The sequence below is a fragment of the Labrus mixtus genome, chromosome 7, assembly GCF_963584025.1.
Source record: "Labrus mixtus chromosome 7, fLabMix1.1, whole genome shotgun sequence".
NCBI classification, from domain to species: Eukaryota; Metazoa; Chordata; class Actinopteri; order Labriformes; family Labridae; genus Labrus; species Labrus mixtus.
This window is the reverse complement of record NC_083618.1, coordinates 12,687,776-12,701,052: the sequence shown is the minus strand read 5'-3', so window position 1 is coordinate 12,701,052 and position 13,277 is coordinate 12,687,776. Positions and strand designations below refer to the sequence as shown.

At 38.1% G+C, this 13,277-nt stretch overlaps 1 protein-coding gene across 3 annotated transcripts; it reads left to right on the top strand.

The window, feature by feature from the left end:
* The first annotated feature begins 211 nt into the window (after nt 1–211).
* Nucleotides 212–13,245, top strand: si:ch211-161c3.6 (high mobility group AT-hook 2b). 3 transcript variants are annotated; one of them, XM_061043043.1, is made up of 6 exons: nt 212–509; nt 2,770–2,939; nt 3,140–3,223; nt 6,284–6,331; nt 6,481–6,519; nt 8,705–13,245. In XM_061043043.1, exons 2-6 carry the CDS (start codon nt 2,835–2,837, stop codon nt 8,786–8,788), a joined length of 360 nt encoding a protein of 119 aa, XP_060899026.1. In that variant the 5' UTR covers nt 212–509; nt 2,770–2,834; the 3' UTR covers nt 8,789–13,245. The 3 variants fall into 3 exon arrangements, with proteins under 3 accessions (XP_060899026.1, XP_060899025.1, XP_060899024.1); XM_061043042.1 differs by having other exon boundaries at nt 217–509; nt 2,755–2,939; nt 6,281–6,331; XM_061043041.1 differs by having other exon boundaries at nt 220–509; nt 6,281–6,331.
* The last annotated feature ends 32 nt before the right edge of the window (nt 13,246–13,277 follow it).

The following is a 13,277-nucleotide window of genomic DNA, read 5'->3' as shown; positions in this document are numbered from 1 at the left end:
TCCCAGTGCTCGGACCCAGCTTTGGGAACTTCGGAACCAGACTTTACCCACATGTCTGATGCCTCTCTCTCTCACTCTCTGTGTGTGTGTGTCTTTCCCTCTGTTGTGGGTGGTCCGGTTAGCTTTTCGGGGCGGGGTCCTCTCTGTTTCAACCCTCCTACCCTTGTTCCTTCTTGAAACATGCTTTAATAGAGAAAGTATGCAATGCATACTGCTCAGCTACAACCCCCAATTATACTGCAACTGGGGTATTCGTGACTGGACGTCTGGGGGGATCACACACATTTCCGATTAGAGAAGGAGGAGGAGAGAGTGAGAGGGGGAGACAGAGAGCGAGGGGGAGGGAGAGAGAGAGAGAGAGAGAGAGAGAGAGAGAGAGAGAGAGAGAGAGTTTACCCTTTCATTCCAGCCAATGAGACGGTCGATACACTAACATTTTCATAGTTGTGCACGAGCACAAAGTGAGGTGACGGTGTGAACTTCCAGGTAAAACTGCAAACCGACTCAAGGTAAGTTCAGCTCTCGCTCTCCCTCTGCTCTGTGTTGCGTTTAAGGTCGCCTGCATGAACAGGATCACTCAGGCTGAACATGGAGCCTATAGCCTGAATGCATATAGTGTGTGTGTGTGTGTGAGTGTGTAGGCTATGTGTGTATGTCCAGGCTGGCTTTGAAAAGAGAGCTTTTGCACCTGTGTTCCTCGCCTTTGTCCTTTTCGGTTAACTATTTCTCGCGGACTCCTTATTCATCCACTTCTTCTTCTTTGGTGGACCCGTTATCTTAGCAGAAAAACAACACATATAAGATCGATTGCGCAAGTGATGGGAGCAGGGGGATGTTGTGTAGGGATAGCCGACTTTTCCGTTTAAAATAATGATAGCCTCGAGTGTTTCGGCGTTTTACTTGTTCCAGAAACCTTAAAGTAAGTGGGGAAGGTTAAAGCGCACGGACACCCTGCACGAGCGCTTTACGCACCTTCTTTTAAGGCTGTAAAAGAATGTGTTTTTATGGTCGCTATTGCCGCCCATATGCAAAAAGTACATTCAGTCCCGCACTTCACTGCCAAACAGACGAGTTAAGCGGACGGGTCTGCTGCTGCATGAGAAAACGTGCAGGACGCTGTTTGTGAGGCCCCGAAATTAGTTTTAAAAAGCGAAAAAAACGACGTCGTGCGTCGCGTTTGGCTTTAAGTCGTTTCTTCGAGGACGTCGATTTTCTCAAATTACTCTGACTTCCTGCTTCAGTGCGGCCAGTTTGATAGGCTGTGTTGGCAATTAGTGTTTGGCACATTCCTGACGGAGCTCGAAGCTGTGGAAAACGACCACCACGGGACATTATACCAGCCAGGGTGAAGTTGACATTTACGGCTTACTGTGTTAGCAAAATCAACCAAGCTATAATAACATATCATTTTAAAGTATCTGTTAAGATACAAAAAAAATGTTTTACAAACGGAATGTTGTTTACAACATGGGCTATATGTGTGCTATTAATCACCAGACATACGATTCACGCACACACAAAAATACATTATCGATGAGTTAATCATTAGAAAATGAATCTTCAACTATTTAAAACAACTGATTATCTTTTCAAACACAAAACTTTTCCATCGGATGTTTTTTTTTCTCCAAAGAATGTTTGCGTTTTTTTTTATCTCATATGAAAGTGTTTTTAAAAAAACAAAACATTTTCCTTATAGGCTAATAATAACTTAATTTTTATAGCACTTTTTAAAACAATGGGATACAAAGTGCTTTGACACATGCAGAAGAATACACAACAACAAGGCATTAGAACCCAAACAACAATAAAACAACACGAAAACAAACAACCCTTTTTACTTTTTACTCTCTTGTGTTGACCTGATGATTCTTCTTTTCTAAATAATTCATAGATTCACACTGTTTGATGGATTGAGTTTTATTTGTCTTATATAATAGCCTACATTAGAAATATGTAAAATATCTGTTTTTCTAAAGTCATAAACTTGTTATCTTAACATATTCTTGTGAAATTGTTTACTACCATGTCAGACAAGTAAAAGCAGCAAATCTTTAAAATTAAGCAGCAAATCTTTAAAATTAACAAGCTGCACCCATAAAGTTGCTTTTTTCCCTTTCTTTTTCAAACTATAAAACAGTTTGAAATTTCTGTCACTAAACCTATTTGTTAATCAACTTTAAGCTGCTGCTGTAAAGTTTACTAATGCAATCAAATGCAGTGATTTTTTTTCCTCATGTTGTAGTATTTTGGTGTGTTTGTGGTTGTGAGTTATGGTCTTGGTTTTACACTAAAAGTTGTAGCGGCATCAGCACGCCCACAATGTGCACAGACCCATTGAGAAATTCCTCACAGAGGACAGATGGAAAGGAAGCATGCAGTACAGTAGATGCAGATTTTGGACGGTAGATTGAGTTGTGAATATCTGTGCTACTTTTAGTCGCTGGACACCACTCTCATGTTTCCCTGCATTTGCCAGACCCCTGCCTGTGTTCCGATCCACCGGGTGCCAAGGCTTATGTATAAGCAGTTCCCACGCTTGCTCTTGGAAAATGTCCTGTGTTATTCTGAATTATCCTTTCCATTATACATTAAGCACTGGTTAAAAAAATCATTTTGCCTATTGTTTAAAAAAAGAAGCAGTCAAAGTGGTTTTAAAAGGCATATTATTGTAAAGATGATTGCAGCACTGAATTCAAAAGTAGAATTGTTTTTCCACTTTCCTTTGCTCCATCTGCAACCTCTGATACTCAGGTTCTTCTCTTTAAGCCCTTGAGGCCGCTCCTCCAGGCTTTGATGCCCATACTGTTTGAAGCAGGTGGAAAGACGCAGGCATGAGTGACAGTGGGACCAAAGAGCCATCTCCCGAGCCAAGCACTGCCCTGTCACCTCCTGAGCCTCAGCGCAGGGGCCGGGGCCGACCGCGCAAACAGCAGCAGGTACGACCATTTCAGTCTTGGAAAGAGACATTTGATCAGTATCTATCTTGAATTTAGAACAGAAAGCATCCATCTGAAAAATGTGAAAAGTCATTGTAAAACACAAAGCTTGTTGATAATGTGTTTCATTGCTGCAGAAACTAATGCTTCTTATATGGTTAATAATTGGCTACACATCGAACTCCCCTCTCTCTCTACAGGAGCCTGTTGGACCACCAACTCCAAAGCGACCGAGAGGACGGCCGAAGGGCAGCAGGAACAAAGGCCCCAAAACTGCACTGAAGGTTGTGTCTGATCAAAGTATCTTAGATATAAAATTTGAGTCTAAGAATTTTAACAACACCCTCACATGTCAGAACTTATCAGGCATCCTACATTTACGCACCTACACTAACATTTTGCTAAATTATTGAAACTGCTGTGAACTAATCACAAATATCCTAAGGAAATAACATTAGAAGAATTATTTTTCATCAATGGTAAATTTCTATGTATTTCTGACTTCCGACCTCCATCACTCCAGACTCCAATCTTAAAACTACCGGTGGTGCTTTTTACATGTTTATAAAATATGACTTTGAACTTATTGGCTTTAACTTTCCAGTTTTTCTACAACAGATCCATCTGAGAGTTGTCGTTTAATAAATGTATTTATGTCTCATGCTGCAGCCTGTGGGTCAGTGCTGAGGCAGCTGTGATTATTCTGAGTAATGAAGGGTCGTCTCATGAAGCAAGAGGTGGAAATAATTTAAGTATATCTTTAGCTGCTTGACATAAGTTTTGATTTACTATACCTGCATATTGACATTGTTTCTGTTTAACTTTGAATGCACTGCACATTAAAGGAATGTTTTGTTGTATTTTCACCACAATTCTTTGGACAGAAATAGTTTTTGGTTATGTTGCAGTTAGCATTTTATGCTCAATGCACTTTCTTATTTTCCACAATCTGATACAGAATATGAGCAGTATATCAGGGAGTTTAAATTAGCTACATCTCCAACAGTCCAAAGTTCAAAATATTAAAATTAAGCTCACATATAAATGCATCTTCAATGGCGTGTTAAGAACTTTCTTTACCAGGCAGAATCCTTGAGCTGCTTCTCTCTCTGTCCCCCGTTCTAGGCAGATGATGACTGATTTTCAATCTGTCTGGTTCTGCTTTAGGTTTCTGTCTTAAGGAAGATTTTTCCTGACCTTAATGCCAAGTGTTTGGTCATAGGATATTAATGTTGGGTTCTTCTGTAAGGCACATTGAATCAACAGGTAGGTATTCATGGACAAATTCAGAAATTGTTAGATTAAAGGTAACTTAAGACTCTGTTATTTTGTGTGATTATAAAGTCGCAAACTACAAGAAAGGAGCTTGGAAAAATTGAAAAATTATTTCTTTTTTGTCAATGAGTCATATACAGTATCTTTGCTTGGGATCAGCCTCACACTTTAGACACTGCTGCCTGTCGTGTGTCTGCAGTGGATAAATCACATTTCATTTTGCAATCAGTTGGAATAATAATGAAATGTTTTTTTGGCACCCAACCCGACCCTCAGTGAAATCATGTCCACTTCTGATCAACAAAAGAATGACTCTGGTACATCATTCTTAGTACCATGGCTGTTTTAGGAAGTAGTTCTTACCACTAAAACAAGAAGAGTTGCATAAATAACTGCGAATGTGTAGGGTGTATAGTGAATAACAATGTGTATGAATTAGCATTTCATCTTCCAAAGGCTTCCAAAAAAGTGTTTTCTACAATCAATATTGATTAGCCCACTTAAGACAGAGTTATGGTAAAGCAACTGAACTTGTACCATTGTAAATACATGCTTGAGCCGGCATTCACACATGCTATTCAAACAAATCTAAATGTTTACACTTTAAAATTGATATTGTAATATAGATGATGTTTAAAACGGTTTTACTCTGGCTATGATCAGTGGTGCAGGCAGGATCATGTTTACACTCAAGAACCATCCACCTGCATATATAGATCACCTTTAATGTCTTGATTCCTCTCGTGAGTGAGTGAGTGAGGGAGAGATAGAACGCTCTTTTATTTAATTTCTTTTTCAACATCAGTTATTTTTAATGGCTAGCCAGCATGCTTGAAAAAAACCAACAGCCAGCTATATGTAAGCAACAAACAACATGAACATTGTACAGAATATGTGAATAATACGTTGGTATCAAGCAGGAAACTGATTGAATCACTTAGTAACTATTTTTTTAATCAGCTGCAAAAGAGGCTATACAGCGACAAAACATATCTGCCATGATAAACTATCAAAAATCCAGATAAGAAAATAAGAATAAACAGCTTTCCTACCTGTTTGAAGTGAATTCAGCCTTTACCTGTTAGTCAAACTCCTGCAGAACAGCATATAACTCAGAAATAACTGGTGTTCATCAGAGTTTTTCCACTCAGTGTTTTGTCAGTCAGTCATTGTATTCCTGAGATATCTCTTTAATCGATTTAAACAGCTCTGTCAGTGGGCACAGGCCTCAAAAGAACACACATCATGACGGTTTTTATGCTAAGTTAGCTGTGATGTCTCAAAACTTTAATTATTCCATCATTTGGGTCATGGACATGTTGCTTGCTGGCTTTTGCTCTTAAGAGAGGTGTCATGGCTAAAGACAGTTCTCTTTGTGTTTCCAAAAGCCTGAAAAAAACAATTGTTGCTTGTAAATTTCTGGTTTACTTAATTGCTTCCATAAGCTAAGTCTAACATTAACAGTGTCACGAAGACCCCAAATTGTTTCAGGTAATTTACCTTTGACCTAACATCAGTCACCGGCCATCATTAACTATGTGTCACCACCACGTTAGAGCTTGGATGCAGCCAAATAATGCAAATCAAGTGTATTTGGAAAAAGAGGTCACATGCAGGCTCTGCTGTTTTTAGAGTTAGATTTTCAATAAAGACAATAATGAATGTCTGAATGTCTAATAAGATGTACACATAGTTAAAATTATTAAAAAAAACTCCATGACTGACTTGTCAAATGATGATTTAATCAGGGGAAAAATATATAGTTCTGTCCCCTTTAAAGTCTAGTAAATGATAACCATGCAGGACATATAATATAAGTATTACCAAATAACTTTTTCATTTTATTCAATCAATATATAAATGAAAAAAACCCTCTAAAGATCTTAAGAGAACAGTCCCTGTAAACCTGCAGAAGTTTTAGCATTAAAAATTGATTCTGCAAAAGTCTTATATATAATACTCAACATAAGCCTTATAAACTACTAAACTCTTTTTTTTTTTTTTAAATCTATGTGACAGATCAAAATCTGAAACTTCCCCTTAACCATTCCTGTGTTCTTTCTCAGAAGGTAGAACCCGTTGGGGAGAGACGACCACGTGGGCGACCGAGGAAATGGGTATGGGGCAATCATTGACAGTTTGAGACATAATGGAGTTAATTGTAAATGCATGTGTGTGAGGCCTCCAGAGTGTCTGCTGGAGCTGTGCAGTCCTATAGGGTGGCTTCTTTCAAAATCAATTAAATCCGCTCCCTCTCTGTCCTCAGCCCCAGAAAGTAGTCCAAGAAGTGACTGAAGAGCAGCAGGTGAGGAAACTAAATCTATTAAGGGTGGTCTACTTTTTGTTTTTATGTGGCATATTTTAAACCAGAGTAAAAATGACTGTGATTAAGTTGAATTAGTTAAAATTACTGAAATAAGTTGTATGTATGTAATAAACTAAAGACAACCCTCAGCATCTCTTCAAATCTCTCAAAGTCATGTTCACTAATACATTATCTGATCAAGATCAAGACATTAAATATCTTTAACCTCTAGACCCCCCTTCATTTTAAAACTCTGCATATGAACCAAAATATGCTTCAGCTACTTTTAAAAAAAAAACATTTAAGTACTCTGCTCATGCACCAAACTGAAGTTAACGTCCCTCAGAGAGTCTGTGACTAAGGAGGGGTGCAGCCTCTGATTCAGTTGAACAGTAATCTCCTTTTGTGTCACACATTTACCTTTTGACTAATATCAGTCCCATTTGTGATGTAGGGCATGTTAAAGCAGCGCTGATATGCAGAAATGATCTCATTCAGCCTTTCATGTTTTTAATGAGCTGGTGTTAAGCAAAGAGATTAAACTACATAACCTAAACTGAACCCTTCAGCTCATGATTGTTCTGTAGCAGCAAACAAACAATGACCTTCAGGATTCCAATTAGGCCTATTTTCCCCTTCAAATACAATCAAATGCAAGCTTATTAAACACTTATCCCACACACTTATCCCCGACTAGCGATACGTTCAGAAGTTGAGAATCTGACACTTGTATTTATTTAAGGCTTTAATATCAATACCACATGTTTAATACTTTGTCGTCATGAGGTAGAAGATATTATCACAGGAAAACTAAAGTTTGTGTCCTCTAATTATTTATAAAGTTTATAAATCCGATGCACACTCATGCACAGCGTAAGTGACGGCAGTCTGTAACTGTAGTGTAGCAACAGATTCAAAGTGAAAATGTCAGAACGGATAGTTGATCTTAGCATCAGACTGCTCTTAATGAAGCTGGTGTAATTCTGACTCTCTTGTTATAAAACCTGTTGACAGCCATGATACTGACCAAGACCGTAATCTATAGCCTATTCAGGAGAACCAAACCCTCATTTTCGATTTTTGCATGAAATTGCATACGTAATGATCTTCGTGCAACAAAAATCGTTTGCTAGCTAGTTTATGTCTTTATCCAGGGTCATCAGCCTTTTGTTAACCTTGAGATAAGAAGACTATTCAGCACATACAAACAAGAAAACTAAGAAACTCTTCTCAGGGCATCAGGATGATGACCTCTCAATGCCCTCAGCCTTGTCCTGCACACTTTTATAGTGCCCTTCACATTGCAACCTTGCATGTTTGATACACTGAATGTACATTTTTACAAACATTCATACGTTTGATCTATTTCGGTTCTAGGCCTTGTGTTTTACAGCACAAGTTTTATGAAAAATAAGACGGTTGCCTCGTTGGATTTCATTTACTGCGTATGTAACAACCAGAACTTTGACCTCTAGAGCACAGTTTATTATCAGGACAATATTTAAATGCTCAAATTTTTGTTGCCTTGGCACATTTTCGTGCAAATAGCAACACAACCAATGCACACATTCTTTGTGCTTCACCTAAACTGACTTCGTGAGGATATGACAAGTTCGTGCAAGTGCATAGATAGCGGTGCTGAATCCCTCAGATACACCTCCAAACATCCTTTCGTGACATCCAGGGTTTTTTTTATATATACATTATACCCCTGGTGTTTCTGAGAATTCTCTGCTTTTTAAGCCTTCTTGCTGTTTTTTTCAAAAAGCAAACGTTGCTCAACAGCTCATCACCAAAGCGGGCAGTTGATGTGATGCCCCTCGTTCGCCTTATCACATCCTCTGAGCAGTTTGTCAGAGATGCTTCAAGAACTGAAACTGTTGAGACAGACTGCCTTTCTCAGACGCACGCACACAAGGGGAAGAATGAGTCAATGTAGAGAGGGGAAACCTGATCTAACTGTTCTCTTCCTCTGTCTTCTTGGTTTCCTGACATAACCGACGTCTTCCTCACATTTCGAGGTCTGACAGCTGGACCTGACTTTCCCGCTCTCAATGAAGTTTCAACTCCCTCTTGTCTTCTCTCTCTTCGCAGCGTTTATTCATTAGGTTTCTCATTCTAACTTACTTGTCTAAGAGAGTCTGGACAGTGACAGACAAAGTGACAGTGGTTTTGGTTGTTTCAGGGTCCTTCAGAAGAGGCTGAGGAGGGTCCGTCACAGCTTGAGCCCCTGTCATCTCAGGTTCCAGCACAGGAGAAAGGGGAGTAGATAGGGCGCCTCTCTACCTACCTCAAGGTTTGGCCTCAAACAAACAGGGGTTTGTCGTGACTCCTATCTGTGATGGGGATTCAGGAACACACGCACACACACCAACAATACAAGTCATTGCAGACAGTGGTTTCTTCTCCCAATCCAATACTGATTCCTGGTTTTGTTGGTTCACTATAAAAGTTTGGTTTTTTTAAATAGAAAGAATTACATCATTTGATATGGCTTTTTCAAAAATAGTTGCACATCTTGAGAAATGCGCTTCTTCACTTTCCTGCCAATATTCTCAAGAGAAGATTGATCCGAAAGCTTGCCGTAAATATTTAGCTACTATCAGCAGCTCGTTAGCTTAGCCCGGCTCAAAGACCGGAAACGGAGGGAAACAACTAGCATGCCTCTATTCAAAAAAAGGTTACAGAATCCACCTTTAAGTATCTCTGCTTACAGTTTGATATGTTTAGATTGTTTCATATGTACAAAAAACAAAGTTTAGAAGCAACAGTTTTAGTTTTTACAGTTATCGTGTGACTATAAAGTTTTAAAGGTGCTGGAACGTGGCATTGCTAATCTGTTTTGGGTCTTTATGCTAAACTAAGCTAAATTAACATTTTTTTTCTATTGCATGAGGGATGCAATAAGCAAACCTCACTTATTTTTTTGTTGGAGCCTAAAAAGAAATAAGAGCATCCCGTTGGGTGTTTTGATTGTTCCCTGGGAGCCACAGAATCACTTTTCCTTGGCCCAATGTGGATCCTCTGTGTGGTTTACTCACATATCTCTACCTTTTGTTGTACCACTAGACAATGCTTAAAAAAACAACAACACACCAATGATTTTTCATTTTTTGACTCAAGATGTTCAGAGGGTTCTTGCTAAAATGTAAAGTACTTAAGGCATCAAAACACAAGTTTTCTGGGGTGTGTTTGAAGCTTGTAAAAAGCTTTCTGCATTTAAATAAAATAACAGATCACACAAAATGACTCTCAGTCATAGTCAAAACCAAACACTCTCTGAAGAGGGTCTAAGTCTAGGCAAAGAAGCGTATTTCCCAAAATGTTAAACTGTTCAAGGATTCCTGCCTCCCTGAGCCTCTCACTGTTTGTGTGTGTGAGTGTTATTACGTATGCGCATGTGTGTGTGTGTGTGTGTGTGTGTGTGTGTGTGTGTGTGTGTGTGTGTGTGTGTGTGTGTGTGTGTGTGTGTGTGTGTGTGTGTGTGTGCGTGCGTGGTTATTGTGTGGAGAGGGGAAGGAGCTGGGGGTTACATGAGAGAGGTGTTTAAATGAAAGGAACCAAATCAAACTGTTTTATTGAAACATTTTTCTAAACCAGAGTCATGAATCTTCATGTGAAATGGGAGCAAGACGGTGCCATTTTTTTTATCAATGTTACAGTACAAACATGGTGCGCTGAAGTCATTGTTATGAACGCAGACGTGAGCGGTTTGATTCCAAAATGAAATATCTTAATGAAGAGGCGAGAAACGTCTCTGTTCTTAACTCAGAATGAAATAAATAAAATAAAAACATGAACTCACATGTCAGTCAAAGTAAGAACAGTATTCAGGTTTTTAAACTCAGTGTTTATACCCTTTCAACCAGCAGCTACTTTTAAAAATAAAAGCGTCAGAAGTTTATACTTGATGTCTCATTTTGGAAAGAAACCTTTCATATAATGTTTGGTCAACAACAGAGTTGACATGTCATTTTACCACACTCAGGATATTACTATTACCGTGCTTTTACACCATACTGAAACCTCAGGTACAAAACTATTCAGGAACATTTTGTCAGTCTACTCAGTAATAATTATTGTGCTGTGTTTGTTGTGCATTTCTGATCTGTATTTGACATTACCAGTATGCCTTGACACAAAGACCTCATTTAAACCTGTTGCCCTCACTTTCTTAATATCTCATTCTACCTCAGCAACACAAAAGACAGACGATCTCCATCAAAGTAATGTTCCACTCCCTCAGCAGCAGCAGCTAAACACACATTTACTGTACACACACACAAACAAACAAACACACACACACACAAACAAACACACACACACACACACACACACACACACACACACACACACACACACACACACACACACACACACACACACAGGTTCATGTGCAGATATGTAACACAGACAGGCAAAAGGTTTAAAGGCCAACATACACACAGAACAGGAGGTACACTCCTGGACAGGATTGTACCAGCAGTGCACAAATAAAAGTGTCTTTTCTTACAAAACAAAAAACTGTATTTGTTTCAAGCTGAAGTGAGACTTTGTATGTTCTCCTGGGAAATGAAAATTGCAGCCAATGGTTTACAACAACTTGATGAAATACTTGCTTTTTAGGGTGTAGTTTCCTTATGAAATACTTGTTTTTTTGTTGTTGTTTGTTTGTTTTTGGGTCGCTTACTCCTTTCTCATTTTTACTACATCATGTATTTTTCTGATTCTTACACTGTAAATTGTATTGTGTGACACTCTTAATCCATGTGATTTATAAGAAACGGCAGCAAGTAACCACATAGTGCTGAAATACATGACACAAAGGGAAAACCATGAAACATCATCACCATAGTTACCTTTTATGAAAAAATGCCCAGTAACTTGAGGGTTATTAATCCATACTTAAACTGTGCCTTCTTTGTTTGACCAATTTTTGAAGATAAAAAATGACTCAAGTTTCTCCTTCCTTTCCTTTGTGGAAAGTGGAACAGATCACTTGAGGTGAACACTGACAGCTGTGACAGTAATGTTAATGCAGACGTGTAGTAAGTGGAGTAACTCAAATGCAGCTGTAGAGTCAATGTGCTAACTCACTATCATTTATCTAAAGTTTGCTAACATTAGCTTACCTTATTAGCTTACTGCTGATGCCATACCGTGTGGGGCGGTAGAAAAAGAACTGTTTTATTTCTATCATTTTTTAATCAGAAACAATATTTTGGACTGCAAGTATAGATCAAGAAGTAATCTTAGTAGTATTAGTAATATATAATCCCCCCACATTTACCACCTAAACAGAGAGCTGCAGTTTTAAAGACTACATCTATGCATATTGGCTTAATGGCTTTTCTGGTCTCTGATGAAAGATTATCTATAAAAATGTTCATCTTTTTTGTTTTTCTTATGAAGTAAACCTGATTCTTAAGCATTGAAATTCAAAACAAAACTTTGACTAAACCAACTAAACCTCGTATTTGAATAATAAAAGCAAGCACAGCTGTCATCAGCTTGTACAATGCCAAGTCAGGTGTATAGTTTAGTTATCTTATTACTGTACTAAGGCTTTAACACATCTGTTCCTGGGACTGCTGCTGGCCCCCTCAGTGCGAATGAATGAAATCGTGTTTGTGGTCCCCTCTGTTGAGATTGAAGAGAAACAAAAGTATGCATCACTGTAATTTAGGAGAAACAAAACTTGAGGGATATCATTTGAACATTTGTAGTGAACCTGTAAAAACATGGGCATCTTGTTGTTTAACTTGGGGGGGTAATGAAGTAGTTTATCGCCTCCCCTCTGTTTCTAAAAAAAGGAATTTTTGATACTCTGAAGATTTTTTTTCTTTCACTTAAACTGACAATTAGCTACAAATACTTAAAAGTCCTACGTTTTTGACTCTTATATCATTAATCATGTTAAATTTCTTATACAACATGAACTACATATCACTTTCTATGTGTTATATGACTTGAATATCCTCAATCATTTACTGTATGTACCCATTTCCATTTTAAAAAATTACTTATTTTATCACTGAAGATCTTTTGTATCCCATTAAATGTATGTATTTCAGCATTGTTGACATAAACTGCTGCCATAGTTCATTTACATAAAGATATCTATATATTTTTTTGTTCAATTGCATTGACTTTACTTGTTTTGCCATCTGGACTACCTCTGAAAACTAACAAGCCCGGGACATCTCTGAGGAAAGTTGTGGCTCGTTGTACCTTACATTTCCTTACAGGTGATGTAGATCATGAAATCTTAAAAAAAAAGTAACTGTCAAACTAGTACTGTTGTAGTCCACTCATCTCATCTTACTACATTCATGTCACCACAATGAATGCAAGTCAGCCTGAAGGGTGCCTCTTCATGAAACTACAGTCGAGACAATGTCTGTAATTTTACACGAGCTGTGTCTGGATATTTACTCTCTATTATGGGGACGATGTTGTTCTGTGATCTTACTGATAATGATATATAGTTACATACAGTACTTGATCTATTTTCAACTATTAAAAAAGTTGAATTGTAACTTGAGAAATCATCTTTTATGCCTTACTTTTAACACCATTTTTGTAGTTATGTTATTGATGTGTCCTCATCCACTTCATTAATACAACTCACAAACCTGTGATATATATTTTGTTATGATTCTTTACCATGTGATTTGTGTTATTCTGCTTCTTTTATTGCTTATCAATAAAATATCACAGCTACCAGCTCTCCTTTGTCACGGATTCTTTACACACAC

Bases quoted from the DNA above. Each gene is read 5' to 3' on its own strand.
- si:ch211-161c3.6 (XM_061043042.1), top strand. From the start codon at position 2,835: ATGAGTGACAGTGGGACCAAAGAGCCATCTCCCGAGCCAAGCACTGCC. The intron at 3,224-6,280 runs GTTGTGTCTGAT...GTTCTTTCTCAG, and splicing joins GCCCCAAAACTGCACTGAAG to AAGGTAGAACCCGTTGGGGA. The intron at 6,332-6,480 runs GTATGGGGCAAT...CTCTGTCCTCAG, and splicing joins GTGGGCGACCGAGGAAATGG to CCCCAGAAAGTAGTCCAAGA.